The sequence below is a fragment of the Coturnix japonica genome, unplaced genomic scaffold, assembly GCF_054131305.1.
Source record: "Coturnix japonica strain WE unplaced genomic scaffold, WE-NBRP24 Scf040, whole genome shotgun sequence".
NCBI lineage: Eukaryota > Metazoa > Chordata > Aves > Galliformes > Phasianidae > Coturnix > Coturnix japonica.
This window is the reverse complement of record NW_028188943.1, coordinates 2,235,569-2,259,845: the sequence shown is the minus strand read 5'-3', so window position 1 is coordinate 2,259,845 and position 24,277 is coordinate 2,235,569. Positions and strand designations below refer to the sequence as shown.

At 44.5% G+C, this 24,277-nt stretch overlaps 2 protein-coding genes and 1 long non-coding RNA gene across 3 annotated transcripts; all 3 read right to left on the bottom strand.

Annotated features, from left to right (window-relative positions):
- LOC146752969 (kinesin-like protein KIF20B) lies at nt 1–2,424 on the bottom strand. The gene is made up of 2 exons (XM_085531049.1): nt 2,067–2,424; nt 1–306 (listed from the first exon to the last, which is right to left on the bottom strand). The coding sequence occupies exons 1-2, from the start codon at nt 2,097–2,099 to the stop codon at nt 1–3; spliced, it is 339 nt and encodes a 112-aa protein (XP_085387175.1). The 5' UTR covers nt 2,100–2,424.
- Nucleotides 2,425–3,619: 1,195 nt separating this feature from the next.
- Nucleotides 3,620–11,653, bottom strand: LOC146752968 (obscurin-like). Its single transcript, XM_085531048.1, has 3 exons — nt 11,605–11,653; nt 4,784–5,050; nt 3,620–4,135 (listed from the first exon to the last, which is right to left on the bottom strand). Exons 1-3 carry the CDS (start codon nt 11,651–11,653, stop codon nt 3,801–3,803), a joined length of 651 nt encoding a protein of 216 aa, XP_085387174.1. The 3' UTR covers nt 3,620–3,800.
- A 4,487-nt stretch (nt 11,654–16,140) lies between these two features.
- LOC146752967 (uncharacterized) lies at nt 16,141–23,292 on the bottom strand. Its single transcript, XR_014940347.1, has 2 exons — nt 23,012–23,292; nt 16,141–16,390 (listed from the first exon to the last, which is right to left on the bottom strand). It is a non-coding gene; the product is annotated as an uncharacterized LOC146752967 (long non-coding RNA).
- Nucleotides 23,293–24,277: the final 985 nt, after the last annotated feature.

Sequence of the window (24,277 nt, the reverse complement as noted above, 5' to 3'; positions counted from 1 at the left end):
CTATTTCTGTCTTCTGCCTTTCTCATCGCATAACTCACCTTTGTTCTTCTGCATCAGCTCTTCTTCAGTTTTAAGTAGTTTGGTGTTTTTCTCTGGTAGCTCTTCTTTGGTCTCCATCAGTTCAAAGTTAGTTTTCTCCAGCTGCTTTTCAAACCAGCCAGTATCTTCCTTCGGGTCCCCCAGGGATACAATGGAACTATGTGCTGCCTCAGCTTGCTCTTTAATATCCATGACATCATAATGCACAGAATCAAGAATGCCCTCAGGATCAACACAGGTGTCAGGCACTATGCTATGTTCTCCACCCTGAAACGTAATTTATAATCAGTTAAAACTGGTGAATAGCTGACTACATAATAGCTGTTATTTCTACACATAGTCTGGATAGCCACTATGAACACAGCCATACAAGAAGTTTTTAATTTCAGCTTCAAAACCCACCTCACAAATTCACATACAACACAACAGTGATTCCTATGGGGGGAAGATAAGTGGCATTCTAGTAACAGCTAATATATTTTATAGTATTTGATGACCACGCTCCCTTTTTTTTTTTTTTTTTTTTTTTAAATATTACCCCAGATTGATCTCCTTCAAATTTAACGTACAAGTTCGGACTCCCCTTTTCTTTGTATACAGCGTAAATTTTCATTTTGCGTTGCAGAAACAAGGAAAACGCCCAAATTCCCAAAGCTTTCTGAAACTGTTCTTAAGGCTCAGCAACTATTCCTGCTAGATGAAGAATAGATGTATCTTGCTCATCATACAGCAACACAGCATGCACTTCTTTGTAAACAGCCTTGTGTTTCTATAAGATGTGCCCATAACATTTAAATAGTAAAAAGGAAAATATTTAAGAAAAAAAAAAGGAAAATATTTAAGAAAAAAAAAAGAAAAATACCAGGGTGTCATGGTTTAATAATTTTGTAATTTTGCTATCAGTATTCCACATCATAACGTCATATAAAGCATGAATAATTTTACTGCTCCCGAACACTTGCAGTATATTGATGATATTGTCGTGTGGGGCCATACAGCAGCAGAGATTTTCAAGAAAAGAAAACAGATAATCCAAATTCTTTTGCAAGCTGGTTTTGCCATTAAGCGCAGCAAGGTGAAGGGGTCTGCCCAGGAAATCCAGTTCTTAGGTGTAAAATGGCAAGATGGGCATCGACACATCCCAGCAGATGTGATTGAAAAAATCACTGCTATGTCTCCTCCCACCAACAAGACAGAGACCCAGTCTTTTCTGGGAGTAGTGGGCTTTTGGAGAATGCATGTCCCAAACTACAGCCACATAGTGAGCCCCCTCTATCAGGTAACACGGAAGAAGAATAATTTCTCATGGGGTCCTGAGCAGCAGCAGGCTTTTGAGCAGAGAAAACAAGAGATAGCCCGTGCCGTGGCCTTGGGGCCAGTACGGACAGGACAGGATGTAAAGAACATCCTCTACACTGCTGCTGGAGAGAAAGGTCCCACTTGGAGTTTGTGGCAAAGAGCTTTAGGAGAAACCCAAGGCCGACCCCTGGGATTTTGGAGTCGAGCATATAAAGGGTCTGAGGAGTGCTACACTCCAACTGAGAAGGAGATCTTAGCCATGTACGAGGGGGTTTGGGCTGCTTCTGAAGTAGTTGGGACAGAGGTTCAGCTCCTTCTAGCACCTCGCTTGCCTGTGGCCCCCCTGTCACGGACACAGGTAGATTTTTGTTTAAACCGTGACAACTACCCAGAATGCAGCATAAGGGAATTTTTGCCTAGAACTCTGGAGGACTATTTGTAACTCAGAAAGGTCAGAGATAGAAAGTTCACACTGATTTCTGGGTCACCAGCCTCACCGTACATCAGCATTTTTGGTTTTTAAATGATACATAAAGTTCTCAATGGCACTGCTCTAGTCGGTAGTTCTTTCCCTTTCTGTGCAGCTCGCTCTGTGCATGGCTTGTGAACCGCTATTCAGGCCAGACAGCTGCAGCCCCAAAGACCTGCCATAAATGTACAAATTCTACCAGGATAATGGCTTGGTAGTGGAGAAACAGGATGCGCAGTCATATGGCTCTCACACATACCTTGTACAACCAGCTTGGCTCTGGACTGGGCATCACCAATGTCACAGGTGTACACGTCACTGTCACTTTTCTCCAGATTTTTTATGCACAGCTGCAGGTCTCGTCCTCTCTGTGCCCTCTTGTATTTCCTGCCAGCCCTGAGCTCAGCAATGCCTTTCCTCCATATGACGAAGGACGCGGCTTTCTCGCTCTGACATGTAAAAAGTGCACTTCCACTTTCTTCAATTTTCACATCTGAAAGTTCCTTGATAAAGTAATTAGGTTTTTCTGGAAGGAAAAAAAAAAGGATGAGGGTGTAGGACAAAGGGATTTGTTACCACAACAAGTCCCAAGCATACAGAGGTGTCCTGAATCTCCTTTGCCCTCATTTCAGAATATCACATAGAGATGCAAAGAGTCGAAGAAGACCACAGAGTCCACCCATTTACATAGGTTTGATAATTCCAGTAGATATCTGGAAAGTTCAATACCATTATATATGCGCTGGTAGGATCTCATCTGATAAACTGCATATAGTTTTGATTACACATATTCAATATAGACTAATTCAGATTGCCATCTTTTCTTGGCTCACTAACACCCAAGATCATAGAATCATAGAATGATCACAGAATCATAGAGTGGCCTGAGTAGAAAAGGACCTCAAAGAGCATTTAGTTTTAAACCCCCTCCAAGGGGTCACCAACCACCAGACCAGGCTGCCCAGATCCACATCACACTGGAGAATCATTCAGTTTCCAGATTATTTTAAGGAAAAGATTTTAATCCATTATATTTTCTGAAAACTAAGAATTGATCCTGCTCAAGGAAACAGAAGAGAAAAACATCACCCACAGGCTGCAGATATTTACCTCGACTTCTCTACATGCCATCCCCAGTGTGCTTTTCAACTCACCTTGCACAGTGACCCTGGCTTTTGTTATGGAGTCCTCTGTCTCACAGGGGTACTCCCCACTGTCCTTGGCAGTAGAGTCATGGATGATCAGAATGGCCCCAGATCCCTCCTGCTGCAAGTCGTACTTCTGGCTTTTTCTGATTGCTTTGCCATCCTTGTACCACCTGATGTTCAAATCCGGTTTTGACAGCTCACAGCTCAGGCTGATGTCCTGCCCTGCTGCTGCTGTCTTATCCTCCAGCTGTTTTGTAACCTCAGTAGGTTTTCCTGGAAGAAAACATTGCTTTTTGAGTAACATACACTTAGGGTAGGATGCCTCTCTCAAAATACATGCATCTACATGCTGGAGATAAGTTAGAGAGGCACTTGCAACAGACGCCATCCTACAGCCAGCAGTAATCTGCAAAGTACAGACAATAGAATTCCAGGCAGCATTTATTCTCTCTTAAATCTACCCAATTGAGGATGATGAACCATGTCTGAAAACTGCCTCTTTCTTCTCTCCACTCATCACACTGGGAGTCTCGGATGATGCTCTCAGATGCACATGCTCTAGATAGGAATTTGTTGTACAGCTAGATGATGTGAAGGCCATCCCTTCAGCTTATACTTAGAGGATATTTGCTCCCACAGTTCCCTCAACAGAGCATTCCTGATTTACTGGTAATGGAACAAGCTGTAGTGAGATGCCCATTTCCAACACTACCCCAGTGCTTTGGGTAGTTCTCACATTTGTGTAAAATGTTTTGTCCTTTTACTTATTTTTAAGAGAAATTCTCAGTGCTTCGAGGTTCAAGTAGAAGGTTGCTATTCACTTTAACCATATTATGAGTTAGCTCTCACGACAATCTTATCAGAAGACAGTTGAAGGAATCAGGCCCCAGAATCTCTCCCATCTCATTACCTTTCACAGACAGAGAGGCTTTGGAGGTTAGACCACGGGCAGTAAAAACGACTTCCTCAGTGTCAGTAGGAGTCACACTTTTGATAATGAGAGTATATTTCCGACCCATGTTAGAAGCTTTAAATCGCCCACCACTTTCCACTCTGCTTCCAGTCAGTGTCCACTTGAACTCATCAATGCTTTCATGGGACAGAATGCATTCAAAAGTACAATCTTCTCCCTCCTGGATTTCAGTGTTTTTCAGCCGTTTGGTAATGCCACTATTCAGCTCTGGAAGGTAAGAGATAGGTTAGTATGAGGTTTATATGGAGAAAAGGCATTTGTGACTGACATGAGTAGCAGTACTGGTGTTTTAACTCAGGATTTGCAGAACATGGCTGCATTCCTTACTGATGTATTCTCTAAGACATTCTCCACTCAGAATTACCAGAAAGCTATAAAAAAAAAGAGACGTGAATCTCTTGGCTTTGCTCTGGAAGAACTACAAGGCGAGCAGCTCAGTCCATGGAGCAGAATGAAGATTCAATGAGCTACAGAGGGAACAACCTAACAGAGAGGACAACTCTAGGATGCTGCGTGAGAAAAAGGGTTTTGCCTATGACAAGAAATCAACTGTTTCTATTAGCTCATCTGTTAACATCCTACCCCTATTGGTGTTCAAACCATTTCTCCATTTTTGGTATGTTTAGAAAGGAAATATTTCCAGGACATTCTTGATGTGTTTGGTGATTTTCATGGCAAAATGAGATACATTTACATCAAAAGCAATGGGAATTTTCCAGACATCACTGTGCTAAATTGCAGTAATAAATACACTTCTATTGTAGAAACTATTAAGGCTCGTGGGGGAATAGGTGTAAGACATAGTGACCACACTGAATGGGCTTTCAGCACTCCTTTACTTTCCACAGTACTTACCCTGAATGCCGACCTTTGACTTGGCAACATCAGTGCCAATATCACAGGTATAGAAACCTGCATCTGACTTCTCGAGGTCATGGATAAGGAGACATAGGGTCTTGCCAGACTGTACCAGCTCATACTTGTTGCCAGAAGTGAGCAGAACACCGTCCTTCTTCCACACTGGTTTGACCTTCTCTTTAGAGACTTCGCATTCCAATTTAATCACACCCTGCTCCTCACCAAAAACATCATCCAAGGACTTCACGAAGACAGCAGGCTTCTCTGCAATTAAAAAGGCAAAACAGAACAACGTGATACAGAAGATCAGACATTTCCAGTTGCTTTCAGATTTTTAAAGAGGGATAAATAAATCTTTACCAGCACTGACGACACCAATATAAAACCTAAAGCGGTTTCATGTGTGTTGACTGAATGCACTTTATGGAATTCTGAACTAATCAGTAGGAGAATACAGGGAACAGGAGGGACAGCCTGCATTGCCTTGGGTGGGACTGATATCATATGAAGTAATTGGGATGCAGCTCTTCTAAAGCTGGAGAGCTGGCATTGCCCTCACATGGAGCAGAGCTCATACAGCAGGCCACAGGATTAAGAGGATAAGCTGCTGAATACTTTTGATTTTCCTGTTTTATTGACTCCTCTTATCTATCTTCTATTTCACACATCAGATGTTTATACTGGGGAAAAAACTTCCACCAAATGCAAAAGAAAGGAGAAAGAGGAAATCCTTCAAACTCTGAGCGCACAGAGTAAAAGAGCTTAATTGCTGGGGAGAGCAGATTAGAATCACAGTACCCTTAGAATTGGAAGAGACCCTTAAAGGCCATCTAGCCCAGCTCCCCTGCAATAAACAGGGACATTCACAGCTAGATCAGGTTGCTCACAGCCTGGTCATTAGTCATCCCAGAGGCAAAACACACACTGAATGATCTCTCCCTGCAGTCATAAATCCTTGGAGACAACAGCATTGACACTGCATGTTACTGAAGCAGTAAAAGAAATTGCTCCTGTAACTCTCCTTGTGGTAAATAAAATGATGATAAAAAGCAATGGAATGCTTTGGCAGGACACCAAAACCATCCTCCTTCGTTGATATTTGCTGCAATGGAACCTTCCACTGGAAGAAAGTCTCTGATGACTTGTGTCACGGAGTTCTCTCTAGAGCTCACTCCGGGACAGGGGCACAAAACCCGGGGCAGCAGGAACAAAAGCCCCCCCCCCTTTTTCTCTCACGGCACGGTACGGCAATGCGGCGCGGCCCAGCGCGGCCCGGCCACGTGCGTTTAGGGAGACGGGGAAGGGAAGGGAGATTGCAATTAGGTCTAACAAAAAATGAGGGAGAAAAAAAGGTGATCTGAGAACGAATGGCAGTTTAATAACCTAATAACACTAAACAACAACAAGAGAGTTTCAACAAAGAGAATACCAAGTCCCAAATCTCACCGATGGAGCTGTGGAAGGCAGGAGGGTCTGACCACGTTGTCTCCTCGCAGGGAGCCGGTCCAGCAACGCCGTCCCCTTCCTCACTTCCCTTCCGGTGCCCCTCCCCACATGCTCATTAAGGCAGTTCATAGAAAAAAAACTTGTCCCCTTTACTCCCATTATTAGCATGGTGTTCTGATGTGGAATACCAACACCAACCAAATTGCAAAACCATAACATTCCACCCCTTATTACACATCATCACATCATGCCTAACTTTTATCAACATATAAACAGTAGTTAACATGCATTACATATGTACATACAGATATATATATATATACACACATGGAATCACAGGCTGCACTCCCCCAGCATCAAGTTTCCCTGTGGCACACACTGAACATCCCCATCCTTCTGCATCACCCACCAGGTGCACCCAGGTCCCTGTGCAAAGACAGTTCCACGGAGGGGCCTCCCCTTTCCAGAGGCTGGAAGGACCCAAACTGCTTTTCCCAGCATATTCTTTACATGCACCACAGGAACCTTGTCTCCCTCTACGGTACGCAGGGAGTTGGACTGTGTAGGGCCGTCTCGGTTGGCTGATCCTCGGGTGTTTACCAACCAGGTGGCTTCTGCTAGATGTTTCTCCCAGTTCTTAAATGTTCCACCACCCATCGCTTTCAGCGTGGTTTTCAGCAAACCGTTGTGGCGCTCGATCTTACCAGCGGCTGGTGCGTGATAGGGGATGTGATAGATCCACTCTATGGCGACGCCCATCTTGCCATTTCACCCCTAGAAACTGGATTTCTTGGGCAGGGCCCTTCACTTTGTCTCGCTTAATAGCGAAACCAGCAGACAGGAGGATCTGGATTATCCGTTCTCCTTTTTTAAAAACCTCCGTTGCTGTATCACCCCACACAACGATATCATCTATATACTGCAGGTGCTCTGGAGCACCGCCCTGTTCCAGCGTGGCTTGGATCAGCCCATGGCAGATGGTCGGGCTGTGTTTCCACCCCTGGGGCAAACGATTCCAAGTGTACTGAACACCCCTCCAAGTATGCAAGGAGCCCCCTGGCCAGTCACTATACGATGTTTCTGCCAGTCTCTACCAGTGAGGCTTATCTCGGCCTCCAATACAGACAGTTCCTGCGAACCCCCAGTCACCCCATGTATATGTATCCGTTCTGTCCCTTCGAAGCCTGAGGGTATCAGAGTGCACTGGGCACCAGTATCCACCAGTGCTTTATATTTTTGTGGTTCGGATGTGCCAGGCCACCGAATCCACACAGTCCAATACACTCTATTATCCCTTTCCCCCCCCTGGCTGAGGGCAGGGCCCCTCTATTGGTTGTCTGAGGCGGTAGAGGCAACCTCAGTAGTGGCTGACCTCTTTTGTAATTTTCTTACCCGTGCTCGCAGTACAAAATTGGGTTCGTCATGCCACTTCTTCATATCCTCTCCATGGTCACGCAGGTAGTTCCACATGGCACCACGTGACATAGGCTCACTGCGGTCCTTCACTTGGGCAGGTGTGCGTTTGCGTCTGACAGCTGAGACTGCCACAGGTTCACTGTGGTTCCTTGCCGCAGACCAGCTCTTCTGCATGTTGTCCTGTCTTCTCTCCATTTGGTCCATTCTATCCACCATTTTACAGATGGCTGCGATGGTGGTACGGTGTGGCAGTAGTGAGTATTCGATATTTTGCAGTGAAAGGATGAGCTCAAAAATTTCAGGTCTCCTATCCAGCTCATCATACCTGTTAGAGTTCGTTAATAGTACACTGGAATACTTCCCTGGTGCTGACCGTATGAGTTTCTTGCATATTTCCGGAGTACCGCTCACCTTTTCTGGGTCATGGTAATCCTCTGGGTCCCCAGGGACAAACATGGGATCGAACAGCATTTCTGCCACAGCCATTTCTCTCAGGTACTGGATACCTTCCTCAGCTGTACTCCATTTTTCCAGTACAGGCTCCAAATCATTTTTGAGAAGACCGGTTGCCTTTACAGCTGATAGAATCCTCTCCCAGAGATTGGCGACTCCATCGAGACATCTGCTGATCCCTCTATCAATAGATGAGTCTCGAGCAATGTTTCCTAATTGACGAGCCTCATCGCAGCTTAGGGACATGCAGGAGGCCCCATTGTCCCAACACCGGAGCAGCCAAGTGACAAGGCGTTCACCTGGGAGTCGGGCAAACTCCTTTCTCGCACTTTGGATTTCAGTAATTTTCAGAGGTTTACGAGTAGAGGAAGCAGTGACTTTTCCCTCATCATCACTATCTTCTCCGCGTCTGTTAGTCTTCTGGGTTGCCTTTCTCGGTGGTTTTGGGGAGGGTCCCTCACCAGGATCTTCCTCTACTTCCTCCATCCGTTCCAGACGTGTGGGCACACGTTCCCATCTCTGGCCTTCATCGTCACTATCTTCTCCATGTCTGTTAGTCTTCTGAGTTGCCTTCCTTGGTGGTTTTGGGGAGGGTCCCTCGCCCGGATCTTCCTCTACTTCCTCCATCCGTTCCAGACGTGAGGACACACGTTCCCATCTCTGGCCTTCCACTGGGGCAACTGACACTGATGCTGGTGCTTCCTGTGGTCGGCTGGGATTAACTTGTTGCCTTCCCCTTAGGACTTGGATCTCATTCTCGAGACTCTCTATCTTTTTCATAAGCCATTCGATCTGAGATCCCCCTGATCTCCCACACTCACTCAGGGGTTCTATTAATTTCCCAAGGTCCCTCTGCTGTTCAGGGGTGAGATTACCTGATACTGGGGGTCCCGATGCTTCTGGCCCTTTTCCTGAGTCTCTCTGCACTATTCTTTGCAAGTCTCTCTGCAATTTATAGTAAACTACTACAATTAGAGAGACTAACAACACAGTATTCCAATTGACACCCCAGTCATACTTAAGGAATTCAGAGCATTCGTGAGCCAGTTCAAGCACGGTGCCTGTGATGTTCGTTAGTCTGGAAAGGAGCCAGGCAGATATCTCTAACCCTGCCAGCCATCGGCTTAATAAATCTACCCCTACCCCCAACATCAGGAAGTCCTTAAGCCAGGACCACAGGAACCTAGGGACTATCAGTCCTACATACAGGGCTGCTGAAAAAAACCACCTAATTACTGCCCAAAACATTGCCCTGAGCTCTGCCCGCATTCTCCACCAAAAATGTCACGGAGTTCTCTCTAGAGCTCACTCCGGGACAGGGGCACAAAACCCGGGGCAGCAGGAACAAAAGCCCCCCCCCCTTTTTCTCTCACGGCACGGTACGGCAATGCGGCGCGGCCCGGCGCGGCCCGGCCACGTGCGTTTAGGGAGACGGGGAAGGGAAGGGAGATTGCAATTAGGTCTAACAAAAAATGAGGGAGAAAAAAAGGTGATCTGAGAACGAATGGCAGTTTAATAACCTAATAACACTAAACAACAACAAGAGAGTTTCAACAAAGAGAATACCAAGTCCCAAATCTCACCGATGGAGCTGTGGAAGGCAGGAGGGTCTGACCACGTTGTCTCCTCGCAGGGAGCCGGTCCAGCAACGCCGTCCCCTTCCTCACTTCCCTTCCGGTGCCCCTCCCCACATGCTCATTAAGGCAGTTCATAGAAAAAAAACTTGTCCCCTTTACTCCCATTATTAGCATGGTGTTCTGATGTGGAATACCAACACCAACCAAATTGCAAAACCATAACAACTTGTCACCCCAGAGAGGTCAGCTTTAGAAGCAGGATTGCTGCACAATAGAATGAACTGGAGCTCCTTAGCATCTCTTACATCCAGGAGGGGTGTGATCAGACCCACCTATCACCTTCAGGTGCGCTTTCTGACACCTTGTCTGACTTCACTGTCACTGTGCCAGCATCCTCAGGCTTAACCTGCTTCATTGTCAGTGTGCAGCAATTGCCAACGTTCTTGATGTCATTGTAATTGTTGGTGTAAAGGAGGTTGCCATTCAGGAACCATTCCACGTCCTCGTCATTATGGGACAGCTCGCAGGAGAAGACAGCAGAGCTCTCTTCTTCAATTTCCACATCCTGCAGGTGCTTCGTTACTTCTACATTGCGGGCTGTGGGGAAACAAGGTGAACTGTTACCACTGTTACTATAAATCATACTGGGATGTGGTAGAATGGTTGGACTAGATGATCTTTGTGTAATCTTCTCAGTGAAGACTATACATTTATAAAGTTAGCAGGAGAGAACGGCAGAAATCAACCTCAAGAAGAGAAATCTGAGGTGAAATAGGACATGGAAGAGGTCACCCTCCCTGCTCATATCTTCAGCTGTCAGCGTGGCCTCAGTCTCTGCAATTCCTGCCTTGCACTTGTATACACCAGCATCATCGGGCTTCAGCTTCAGAATCTTGAGCTCTGCTGAATGCTTATCCCTCTTGATCTTGTACTTCTCAGAGGGCTTGATGAGTGTGTGGCCTTTGAACCATTTCACAACCTTTGGAGAAGGTCTGAAATCACAGGACAGGATGACAGAATGACGTTCCAAAGCTGTCTTGTCCTCCAACTGCCTGATGATTTGTATATGGTAATCTGCAAAGCAGGGGTGGAAGAGAAGAAAGGACGAGGACAATTGGAAGAAGAGGAAAGTCTCTTGCGTGTATTCCATTCCAATTAATGTCAAGTTCACAGTGGTTCTTTGAACGACTCTAAAGATAAAACAAACGATTGTCTATAGGGAATGGCATTGACTACATTTCTATAAAGTAATACTGTATATTATCTACCAAATGCAAGGTCCAGCTCTTGTTCTGTGCTTATTTAATTGCTCCCAATTGTAGAGGCTTTTATTCAAATAAGAGTGAGTTGAAAATATAACAAATACTTCAGGATGTGAATGGAGACTCTTATGCTGGGGACAACAGCAGATAAAGCAAAAGCCTGCAAGTTTCTTTCAGATGAAATCAATGACGAACTGCATCAAATTTAGGTGCTACCAAACTTAAACTTGTCTAGTTCAGAAATACAATTAATTTCACCTGATTTGACTTCTTTGGTATAGCCAAGGACAAAACCTCAGCTCTGTAGATCTGAATAGTAAGCACATCACAGCTATTCAAACAGATCTTTTACTGAGATGCAGCTGTCTCATTTAGTGTCCAACGACTTTGAACCGAAAATGGAGCAGACCCTCCAGACACACACAAAATATTTCAAAGACCCCAGTGAAGGAAGGCTGTACGTTAATTAATTCTTCATCTTCATGATGTAAACCAAGCCAGGATATGTTACCTCTGACAAGCAGATTGGCTGTGGATTTTGATTTGCCAATTGAGAACTGAATCATGCTTGTCATATCAGTGGTGGTTTTCGCTATGGCAAGCTGGTGGATGGTGCCTTCTTGCTGCATAATCAAGTTTCTTCCAGCCTGTAAGACTTCCCCACGTAGGAATACCACTTGGGATGTTTCACAGATGGAATGGATATCTCGCATTCAAATTTGGCTTCTTCAGGCTCAGTCACATCCTCATCACACAGCTCCTTTACTAGATTAATGGATTGCTCTTTAAGAAGGATGGAACAAGAGAAAGCAGAGATTTAGAAGGAATGTAAAAAACCCTTACATTATCACCCCACTTACTCACACCAGCATTACTGCACATGAACACTATACCTATCAGCTCAGAATGCCTTGAAACATCATTAAAAAATAATAGAAAGAAAAGAATGTTGTTAAGAAGTCAGACAATAAGATTGACAATCTGAAAAGTGCCCAGATCTTCTGATTCCCAGTCCAACATCTAAATCAAACCATGACCTTCCCAGCCCAATATCAAACTCCTCGCATTACGAAATGGAAAAGAGGTTCAATGAAACACGGACATTGATAATTACTTTGGTTAAATACAGCAACTTAGCTCTGAACAACAAGTTTTCACCTAGTAAAGGTCTCTGTAGCTCAAATGTAATGACTCTACTTAGGAGAAATTCATTTTCCAGGAAGTTCTTGCCCTTATAATTGTAACAGTGGCAAAGCTGGGGACTGAACTCTTGAGTAGTGTGCTAACTCAAATGTCTCCCTTTTCTTTATCACACTTAACATCATATATATACCCTAACATTGTATATATTAAAAAAAAAAAACAAAATCCCTGTGTTCTTTTCAAACAGCAAGAGAAAATGAAGAAAAAGTCAAGCTATGTTTTTTATCCCTCAACGTTCAAACACAAATCTGAAGTCTAAACGTAGAAAATCAACCTCCTAAGAAAATAATCTGTTTTACTTAGCAAAAGTAAATTCCAAAAGAGAAGCTGGATATTTTGTGGGCCGAAAGGTAGGTAGGTAGGAGTTTCTATTTCTGTGAAAGGTCCTGGTGGTGTTTAACTTCCTTGACATTAAATCAAAGGATGTTAGCTCGTTTATAACATAATTTAATCAAAATCGTCATCAGAAGCATAATTACCTTTAACTGTAAGATGGGCACAAGATTCACGAGATTCTGCCTTTTCTGCTACAGATTTTATTTCTGCTGCATCCTTGACTTGGACACGTGTGTAAGTCAGCGAGTAGCTCTTTCCTGAAGCAGAGAACCACAGAGTCACTAAGGCTGGAAAAGACCACTAAGGTCATCTAGTCCAGCCACCAACTCATCCCTACCAAACTGTGCTCTTGAGAGCAAACCCACAACTACACTTTGCTTCCTTGAGCAAAGAGCTCTGAGGCACATGGCCAGGCTGAGCATCATCCATCTGGTTTCACAGCATCACTGCCTGTTCTCTCATGTCAATGAAACCACCCATTCCCCCACGTCCACATCCCCACCAAAGTGTAATCTAAACATGGCTTCTACAAGGACTGACCAAATGTGGCTGTCGTCACCTTCAAAGTACCTGATACAGAAGGATCACACTCACTGTCAGACACAACCTCTTTGGAGAGGTGAACTGACTGCCCTGTTCACCCCCACTTTGGAAATAACTGCACTCATTTGCTACCTGCTCCTGGCAGTGTGGGATGGTGGGATAGCATCACGCTTCCCACACTAAGCATCCCACCATGTCACTTGTTCCACCCTAACCTCAGTCCCAAAACAAAAGGGGAACTCCCTTCTGAACCCTCTTCACTTCATTTCAGATGTCTTATATGCTTGATCTCCAACCCACCCCCCACTCAGGAGAAAGATCCCCCTCTTACACCCTACCATCTTGCCGCATTCTGATGTTGTCATCAGCCTTCAGCTTGTTGTCATCTTTGTACCACTGGCTCTGAACCTCATCGTGTGAAATCTCAGACAAAAGATTCACTCCCATATTCATTCACTTCCACATCTTCCAGTGCTTTAACAATCTTGATATCTCCAGCTGTGAAACAGTAGAGATATATTTGTCAGGATATTTCCAGAACTGAGTGCAGCATCTTTTCCTTACACATATTTGCATAGAAAATAAGTAGGATTATGTTTTATTCTAAACCATCATCCATTCCTGAGTCATTTCTCTCTTCAACACAGTCAATGCATTATTGCCCTTGAACTTAAAGATAGACTTACTAGCTACAATGGAGCTCCCTGCAAACAGTTTTCATGGAAACCAGAATCTCATTTATTCTAAAACCTTTCAAGCAAATTTAAGGGTAGAAAAACAATAGAACTGACTGAATCTTTAAGGTCATTTAGTTCCAGTCCCCCTGCTATAGGCAGGGACACCCTCCTCCAGACCAACTCTTCTCCTCAGGGTCAAGGCTTCTCTCAAATCATTCTCCTCTAAGCCTGTGCCTGTGCTTGGGATTGCCCTGACCCAGGTGCAGGGCCTTGTACTTGGCCACACTCAAGTTCATGAGGCTGCCAAGGGCCCACCTCTCCAGCCTGTCCAGGTCCCTCTGGGTAGCATCCCTTCCCTCTAGCACATCAACAGCACCGCTCAGCTTGGTGTCATCTGCAAACTTGCTGAGGGTTCATTTGATTCCACTGTCCATGTTGCCTACAAAAATGTTAAATAACACTGTTCCCAACACCACCCTCCACCTGGACACTGAGCTATTGACTGCAGCTCTCTGAGTGTGACCATCCAGACAGTTCCCTATCCTGCAACTGGTCCATCCATCAAAACCATTATTCTCCAGTTTGGTGACCAGGATGTCATGCAGGATGGGATCAAATGCTCTGCACAGGTCCATGTAGATGATGTCAGTTGCTCTCCCATTATCCACTGATGCTGTTACTCCATCATGAAAGGCCACCAAGTTTGTCAGGCATGGCTTGAATTTGAGGAAGCCATATTGGTTACCACCAATCACCTCATCTTTATTTTCCAAACTATGCCAAGGAGAACTAGACAGAACTCTACAATGTCGTGTCACTACAAACCTGTCTGAATCATTGGCTTCTCTGCATGCTCATCACTAGTCTCTCCTTAGCTTGTGTGCCCACAGTGTATGGGGAATGTCAGCCACAAATCTTACCTAGGGGACATCTTTGATTCAAAGTCCCTTGAACATCACACAATCCTTTTTAACTGTCCAGGTCTGCACTTCTTTATGTCAGAATCAGACCATATTTCTGTGCTGCTATTTCCCTTTCCTTCTGAAGGGCCTGGATACAACTTGGATTAACCTCAGGAGCAGAGTTCCTGCATAAAACAGCCTGTACTGAAACAGCAACCCAACCTGGTTGCAGACTGAGAGAGAAAATGAGAGTTCACCGCCTGTGAATAATGAGACTTCTCTTATTTCCCTGGGAAGTAATGCCCACTTTTTTACTTTGACTGAGCTCCTTCCCATCCTAGAAGGGAAAATATCAAGTCAAATCTACATTAGTCCTTCCATCTCTGCACTGAGCAAAGGGAGCCTTCAGATCTATGCTTAATTCACCCACTCCCCTAGAATTAATGGAACTGTACTTACTGGAACATATGCTGAAGCTTAAGCACAGTGCAGTGTTTTCAACATGTAGGAATGGCTATAGAACATGCATAAATTCTGGCTGACGTATGACAGCTTAAAGCACTGCAGAGGACTGTTAACAAGCTCGTTTGGACATCACCTTGAATAAATGACGTTATCCCCAAGTAAGGGAAGGAACAGCTGAGCACCGGGGAGGTACACAAAGGGCCAGAGCAAATTCTCACACTGTCAGGTGCAAAGAAAACTGAGATTTCACCCTAAAACCCAGTTCACAACAAGGCTACAAAATCCTGGCTGAGAATTTCTGAATGCTCACCAGTTGATTCCAACTTGAAGGTCATCTTCTGGCCAGCAGCCTCGCAGATGTATTCTCCAGCATCTTTCCTCTCCAGCTGCTCCACAACCAGACGCCGTGTTTTGCCCACAGATTCCATTCTGAACTTTCTGGAGGAGGCAAGCAGTCTTCCATCCTTGAACCATTTTACTCCAGTTGGATCCTGTGCTACTTCACAGCTGAGGGAGGCACTTGCTGCCAGGGCAGCACTCACCTCTTTCTGCACCTTCTCCTGGTTTATAAACACAGGTTTTGGCTCTGAGGGAAGAAAAGAAAAACAGAAGGACTGAAATGAGACCATCTTGCAGGTTTGTATGTACAGGTTGGAACAGGTTTAGGTTACCACTTGTGCCCAAACTAATAGCCTTCAATAGAGAATATCAGCTCTTCTGTTGAAACAAAGTGTCAAATCTAGGCAAGAAAGAACCTAGGAACTGAAGGAACCAAGAGGGCCCTTGAACACCAGTCCCATGGTTGCAAGTCACTATGCAAACATATTGAACCCAAAAGAACATCTGTCCTGCAGGCAACCAAAACCTGAGTTCCTTTTACTTAAGACCCACTGTGAAACATCAAAACACATAAACATGCGATAGTCAAACCACTGGCTGCCTTTTCATGACCCAGAGCAGTACTCCTGGCTTCCTGAACAGACTCCTCATGGCCTCTACCATTGCCACAACTGTGACTGTCAAAGGCACAAAGGAAATATGCTCACTGTCATCAATTTACAAGCAATGAGCCGATAATGTTCCAATTAGAAACTTTTATTAATTGTAGCGGGTAAAACAAAAAGGCAATTCAGCGCTGGGCGACAGGGGAATCCTCGTTCCTCCAACTGCCGCACCTTCCCGTCCCTTGCAACTTCTTTTGTAAGGTCCATCCCGAGTGTATTGTCCTTTAATTGGTCGGTCGTGATCGTGCCACTTGGTGTGTCATTCCTTGGTTGGTCCTTCTGTGAAACTTTGTATCCATCGGGGCGCGCTTTGCCTGTAACTACGCAGAGTACACAATCTACCCATAAAATTAGAGTGCTCTGCAACCCTTGTGGCCTCCATATTCCACCATCACATCCCGGTCCTAATGAACAAGCACTCCACCACAATGCTACCACATCCCGGTCTTAATGAGCAAACATTTTATCACAGTCCCCCCTTTTCTTTTATTGTACTATTTTGTTTTGCTCATTAAACCGTTTTAGTTCTTGTCGACTCCTGGGCTCTTTTTCTTTGTTCTAACTGTTTTCTTAGTTCAGGCATTGTATCTATTGCTACCCCCGTTTGATCAACGTAGGTGCAACATTGTTCTTTAAGAGCCACACATAGTCCCCCTTGCTGCAATAGGAGAAGATCCAACCCCCTTCTATTTTGTAACACTACTTCTGATGGGACCACTTAAATGGCTCATGTGTCTGTACCTCTGTACCCCAACCCTCATTAATGAGACTTAATATTATTATCAATTGAGCTAGTTTTAGATAGGCAGTTTTCCCACTGCAGTAGTGAGTCTTTAATTGTTCGGGGGAGTTATTTCCAGTCTTGGGGTATCTTCTGGATTCTAAATCTTTGGATTCATTCATAATGGAGCAGACCCCTCCACATGTTTTATCTCCTCTGCCTCGCCCATCGACTCGGTTGCCTCGAGCCATGGGGTGTATAATCTTCTCGGCAGCAAGAGTATTCTTCAGGAGGGGCTGGTTTTGCTTCCCTTTTAAGTGGGTCTTTGGGGTACTGCACCCTATTCTTTTTCCCACTGGTTATACACTTAAGTGATGCTGGTAAGGATCTAAATTCACCCCCAGGTTTACCCCCTTCTATTAAAATTTCCACGGCCACTCTGAAGGCTAATAACCAATTTGTGTATCCCTGTTTCCGCAGTGGGTCCACTACCTTTCTAAAACATATCCCAACAGTTGCATTCACAATAGTCAAAATATTCCCTTCTACATTAAATTCTATACTGATACGTTTATACAATCATTGTTAATTCATGTTCTCATTTTCCTTGACGGAGGGTTTCGTGACAGTTTTACTTTCAAATCACCCGCTGGACTAGTGACTCTCCATTCGTGATTTTGTACTGGACCCTTAACACGACTAGCATGTGTCCATCCTTTTTCAGCAGTTCTGATGGCAGTATTGGTAGTCAATAACACCAGATAGGGACCTTCCCAGCGAGGCTGCAGTGTGGTTTCTCTCCAGGTCTTTATCAGAACCCAATCTCCAGGCTTTATTCGATGGAGGGTAATGTCCAGAGGGGGTCTTTGAGTCAATTGTCCCTTTTTCCACAATTCCTGTTTATACTTCATTAATTCCGTGATATAAGCTTGAATGTTCTGATCTACCACCCCCGGGTGATCTTTAGGGGTTCCTGCATCATATGGCATTCCGTATAACATTTCGAAGGGAGATATTCCTATGTCAGCCCGGGGCTGGGCCCTAAGGTTTAAGAGGGCAAGGGGAATGCATTTTATCCATGAGAGCTTAGTTTCTAGTGTTAATTTGGCCAATTGCTTTTTTAGTTCCCCATTCATTCTCTCTACTCGCCCTGAACTCTGTGGGTGCCAGGGAGTATGTTCTTCCCATTTTATTCCCAAGGCTTCAGCTATATTTCTAGTGATTCTTGATGTAAAGTGTGGTCCTTGATCTGAATCTATTACTTCTGTTACCCCATACCTAGGGATGATTTGCTCGAGTAATATTTTTGTTACTACCTGAGCTGTTGCTTTAGTTGTGGGGAATGCCTCTACATAATGTGTGAGGTGGTCTATTATGACTAATACATATTTATATCTTCCTACTTTAGGAAATTCGGTAAAGTCAATTTGGACTCTAGAAAATGGCCTAGTGGCCAAGGGTCTTCCCCCCATAGGCAGTTTTCTTTGTACGGCTCTGTTTATCTTTAAGCACGTAATACATCCTTGAGTAATATGTCTAGCTAGATTATGTAGGCCTATACACATGTACTTAGTGGCAAAATGATCTATTAAAGCTTGGCTTCCCCAGTGGGTCCGTTCGTGCAACTGGGTCAGCACCTGAGATGCTATTGACTTAGGCAGTACCTCTCTCCCGTCAGCTAGATACCACCTCCCTTCTGTGTTTTTAGTTATTCCCATTTGATTCAGTTTTTGTTCTTCCTTCGGTGTAAACGAAGGGGCCTCATCATGTGTCAATTCTTCCTGCCTCTCCTGCCTCAGGACCAATTCCCTGAGGGCAGCTTGCTTAGCTTCTAGGTCTGCTGCATTATTTCCTCTAGTCTTGTAATCGGTTCCCTGTTGGTGTCCTCTAAGGTGTACCACCGCTATCTTCTTTGGTTTTCGTAGGGCCACTAAGAGTTGCTTTATTAATTCTTGATGTATTAAGTCCTTTCCTTGGGAATTTATCAATCCCCTCTCTTCCCAAATCTTCCCAAAGGTATGTATTACCCCATAACTATATTTGGAATCGGTATAGATAGTGCCCTCTTTTCCCTGTAATCTTTTTAGTGCCTGTAAAACAGCATACAGCTCGCAAGCTTGAGCTGACCAAGTGTTACTCAAGGGTCCTGATTCCAATACCCGGAGGGTCTTTCCATCTACTATTGCATAACCTGATCTTCTCTTTCCCTCCACTACTCTAGAGGATCCATCCACAAATAATTTTTCCCCTTCTCTTAATTCTTCTTCTTCTAAATCTGGTCTGATTTTTGTTTGTTCTTCTATCGTATGTAAACAGTTATGAATGAGTCCCACATTTTCGGGTTTTCCATATAAGAATTCTGCAGGATTCTGGAGACTTGTGGTCTCCAGGGTTAAGTTAGGGGCTTCCAGTAAGATACCCTCATAATTTAGAAGACGAGAATCAGATATCCATTTTTCAGCTTTTTGTTGGAGCACATTTCTAATATTGTGGGGAGATAGTACCTTTATATTGCTGTTAAAAGTAATTTTCCTGGCTTCTTCTACCAATAACGCACACCCAACAATTGCTTGTAAGCAAGTGGGCCATCCTCGGCTCACAGGGTCTAATAATTTTGACAAATATCCAACGGGTTTCTTCTTCCCTGCCCAATCCTGTGTTAAAACCCCATACGCTGTACCACTGTCTATGTTAACGAATAAATAAAAGGGTCTTTTTAAGTCAGGCAGGCTCAAGACAGGGGCATTGATGAGATCCTCCTTCAGCTTTTGTAGATTCTCTTCATCTTGTCTATCCCACTTTATTAATCCATCGGTACTGAGCTTTTGATATAGAAACTTTACTTTACTGCTATAATTTTCAATCCATTGTCTACAATATCCCACTAATCCCAGCAATTGTCTTATTTGTCTCTTATTGTTTGGCGACTTCAGGGACAATATTCCTTGTATCCTTTCAGGATCTATCTTCTTTTCTCCTTTACTCAGGTAATGCCCTAGATATCTAACCTCCTCTTCCACAAATTGCAATTTCCTTTTTGATACTTTAAGTCCTTTCAGTCCCAAAAAGTTCAGCAATTTAATACTTTCTTTCCGAACCTTTCCCTCATCCTCTCCAGCAATTAATAGATCATCTACATACTGTATTAATTTGGTATCAGGATCTAGCTGATACTCTTGCAGGATCTGTTCTAGGGCTTGCCCAAACAAATTAGGGGATTCTGTGAAGCCTTGGGGGAGTACAGTCCACCTTAATTGCTGTTTTCTGTTAGTATCTGGGTCTTCCCACTCAAATGCAAAAAAATCGCGGCATGTCTCATCTAAAGGGCAAGCCCAAAAAGCATCTTTTAAGTCTATGGCACTATACCACAAGTTGTCGGGCCCTAATTTACTTAGCAATGTATAGGGATTAGCTACAACTGGGAACCTAGATACAGTGCGCTTGTTAATTTCCCTCAGATCATGAACCAACCGATATGTTCCATCAGGTTTCTTTACCGGTAATATAGGGGTATTAAATGGGGACATACAGGGTTCCAGTAATCCTTTGCTCACTAATCTATCTATTTCTGGTTTGAGACCCCTCCTTCCTTCCAGGGAAATAGGATATTGTTTTATTTTTACTGGGATTTCAGGATTCTTGATTTTTACCGTGAAAGGGGGTATTTTTAGTTGTCCCACACTCTCGGGGGTATACCAGACATCAGAATTGATCTCTTGTTCATCTTCTACCCTAAGAGGGCAGAGTTTGATTCTCAATTCTTTATTCTCTACTTCTAGTCCTATGCCTAATGCAATAATCAGATCCCGTCCTAACAAATTGAACTCCGCTTCAGGCAGTATCAAGAAATCACCCAACCCCACTTTGGACTCTGCTTCTATCATTACATTTTTAACTATTCCTACTGTAAAAGGTTCTCCCTTTGCTCCTATTACTTTGGTAGTTTCCCGGGAAGGTTTGCATCCGAGGGGGATCTGTTGTATAGTAGACCTTTCTGCTCCTGAATCTACTAGAAACTCTACCTCCTCAGCTTGGGGACCAATTTTCAATTTTATCAAGGGCTCCTGTTGTTTCTGGGTCCCCAATATATAGAGCCCCTGACACCCCTAGTCTTCTTGGAAGGACTTTTCGTCTCTCATTCTAACCCTGCAGTCCCTCTTCATGTGTCCCTTTTTCCTGCAATAATAGCATATTCTCTCCTCCTCCCTGTTTTCAGGCTTCCTAAATTTTTGCTGTCCTGGAATTCGATTTTGCGTCCATCCCCCCATTTTCCTTTCCAATTCCCTACTTTCTTTGACCGCTGCTACCATCATCCTAACCTGCCTATTATGTCTTTCTTCCTCCCTTCTTACATATACCTTCTGAGCTTCCCTCAAAAGTTCATCAAGCCCCCGATCCTGCCAATTTTCTATCTTTTCTAGTTTCTTGCGGATATCTTCCCAAGCCTTAGCTACGAACTGTGTTTTGAGCAGAGCCTGGCCTATCGGTGTATCGGGATCCAATCCTGAATATAGTTGTAAATTCTTGCGTAACCTTTCTAGCCATTCAGTGGGTGTTTCCTCCTTCTTTTGTCTTTCATTAAAAGCTTTATTTATATTCTGACCTCTTGGGACTGCCTCCCTAATGCCCTGGATAATGATAGTTCGCAGGTCCTGCATGTGAGTCCTATGATGTTGATTTTGATGGTCCCATTGCGGATTCTGTAAGGGCCATTTAATATCCGCAGCGGGCCCGTGGGCATGTTGAGCATCCCAAATGCGCATCCCTGCACGCCTAATCATACCTCTCTCTTCTGCTGTGAACAGTATACTTAGAATAGATTGTAGTTCCTCCCAGGTATAAACATTTGGCCCTAAGAACTGATCTACTCTGTCTGCCACCCCCAGGGGATCTTCTAGTATATTACCCATTTCCTTCTTAAAATCTCTAACATCCCCTGAATTTAAGGGCACTGATATAAACCCCATCTGAGGTTGTGGACCTCCCATGGGCATTTCTCTTAAAGGGTAGAGGTTATTTTGTCGTGCCTTTGCCCGTGTCACAGGCCCTCCCCCTTCTATCTTTTGTACTTCTCCCTTTCTCGAATCCATCTGCCCATGATCCAACTGAGGAGGAGAAGGTAGGGGAATTGCTGGTGGTACAGCATATGGTGGGGGTCCCACTAAGGCCTCCTCTTCCCTTCGAGGTTTACGTTTTTCGACATCTTTTTCTTTTCGTGTCAAATTAAAAATGGGGACTCCTAAACCCTCTGGGCGAGTGACCCATACTGCTGCATAGTCACTTTCTTCTTGATTGAAAGGGGTTTTGGAGTTTACCCAAAAATTTAATTGCTGTTGTACCCAATCTTCATTAGAACCATACTTAGGCCACCATACTGCCGGGCCAATTTGTTGTCCGCTCCAAATTTCTATACAATAATAAATCATCTTTGCTTTATCTTTATTTCTTGTTCCTGGATAGTGCGTCCAGGCAATTAGCATGAACCCTAGAGGTGAGTCCTTAGGAATGGATGGTCGTTTAGAAGGGGTGGGTGGTTTAGTTTTACACTGCCCCATCTCGTTCTTTACTTCTTGCTCTCTTGTTTTATTCAACGTCTGTAGCTCCCCCTAGTGCCCGTAGCTCTAGGGGAACACCTAAATAATAATCATCCCTAGTGTCCGTAGCTCTAGGGGAACACCTGAATAATAATCATCCCTAGTGCTCGTAGCTCTAGGGGAACACCTAAATAATAATAATCATCCCTAGTGCCCGTAGCTCTAGGGGAACACCTAAATAATAATCATCCCTAGTGTCCGTAGCTCTAGGGGAACACCTGAATAATAATCATCCCTAGTGCTCGTAGCTCTAGGGGAACACCTGAATAATAATCATCCCTAGTGCTCGTAGCTCTAGGGGAACACCTAAATAATAATAATCATCCCTAGTGCCCGTAGCTCTAGGGGAACACCAAAGAATAACCCTCCATAGAGCCCATAGCCCTAGGGGTTGTGGTGGTGAAAGGGTCCCGCTTATACCCTGTACCCACCCTTCGGCGTGCCCTCACTCAGTGTTGCATTCACTCGCTTCCCCCAGGTCGTGGCCCACGCCCTCGCGGGCAATGGGAACCGCACTACTGTGGGGTCCACACTCGCTCGGGTTAGTGCCGGCTGCCGGCCCCCCTTCACAAGCACACAACACTCGCCACACGCCGGATTCCCAACCCAGACCGGACTATACTCACCTGTCCTGCGTCTTCGTCCGGACTTTCGTGCACGAAATTTAAAGGGTTAACCGGTTTTTCCTTGCCTTTGTGTTTTAAATTTCGGATCGTCGGCAGGAGTAGGGCGGGAGGATAGGAGCCGAGGCCACCTATTTAGGCGGGGCGCCCCCTCAGGCTCGTACCCACGCCAGTATTCCCGTCCGAGTCACGGCGCCAAATTGTCATCAATTTACAAGCAATGAGCCGATAATGTTCCAATTAGAAACTTTTATTAATTGTAGCGGGTAAAACAAAAAGGCAATTCAGCAATCTACCCATAAAATTAGAGTGCTCTGCAACCCTTGTGGCCTCCATATTCCACCATCACATCCCGGTCCTAATGAACAAGCACTCCACCACAATGCTACCACATCCCGGTCTTAATGAGCAAACATTTTATCACACTCACCAACGCAGTCCTTTGTTCTTTGTGTGTGATTTGCAGATATCTATCTTACTTTGAGCTCTGGGAATAGTCAGCTCTACCAGGTCTCTTACTGTGAGTAGCAGACTCACCTATCCAGATGCAGCCTCCAACATAAAGGCATAGTAAAAAGGTAGTGTACTACTAGGAGAAGTTCCTGCTTCTCCTGCCATGTCACTATTTCCCATTCCATCCTGAGAAAAGCCAAGCTTATCTCACATTCTTAGAATCATAGAATCATAGAATTACCCAGGTTGGAAAAGACCTTGAAGATCATCAAGTCCAACCGCAGCCTAACCATAGTACCCTAACACTAAAAACCCTCTATTGCATCCAAATGGTGGAATATCCTCATCCTACTGGAGGCACATTAGTCAGGTCACTTGGGAGGCAGAGTAGGTCAGAAAACAAAACTGTTTTTCCTACTCTCGAGCCACAACATGGCAATGAATCTTGGATGACTCGCCACACCACTTTCTTCCCCTTGCTGCCAACTACTTGATGCCCCAGAAACATTAATCTACATAAAACTTTTCAGTTATATCTTCCCCATAGCATGGGACAAGACCTTCCAAGATGAATAAAAAGTGATCAGACATTGGGCTTACACTCAAATGCTCACCGTGATGCCCCCCTTCTAAATCATTCCGAGAATCAGCTGACCTTCACAGTTCTCCAGTTGTACCAGTGTGTGGGGATAGACAGGCACAAGTACAACCTTCTTGTATATGGATCTGCTCCCACAGCAATGGATAAATCTGGAGTTTTTAAAGTATGGAGCTGACTGTCCTAAGGACTTCCTAAAGCTTTATGGAGGAGATACA

Coding starts and splice junctions, on each gene's coding strand:
- LOC146752969 (XM_085531049.1), bottom strand. CDS start 2,099: ATGCCCAGTCCAGAGCCAAGCTGGTTGTACAAG. Junction 307..2,066: donor AGCCAAGCTGGTTGTACAAG/GTATGTGTGAGA, acceptor ATTACGTTTCAG/GGTGGAGAACATAGCATAGT.
- LOC146752968 (XM_085531048.1), bottom strand. CDS start 11,653: ATGCGAGATATCCATTCCATCTGTGAAACATCCCAAGTGGTATTCCTA. Junction 5,051..11,604: donor ATCCCAAGTGGTATTCCTAC/GTGGGGAAGTCT, acceptor TTTTAATTGCAG/AGAAGCCTGCTGTCTTCGTG. Junction 4,136..4,783: donor GTCAAAGGTCGGCATTCAGG/GTAAGTACTGTG, acceptor CTTACCTTCCAG/AGCTGAATAGTGGCATTACC.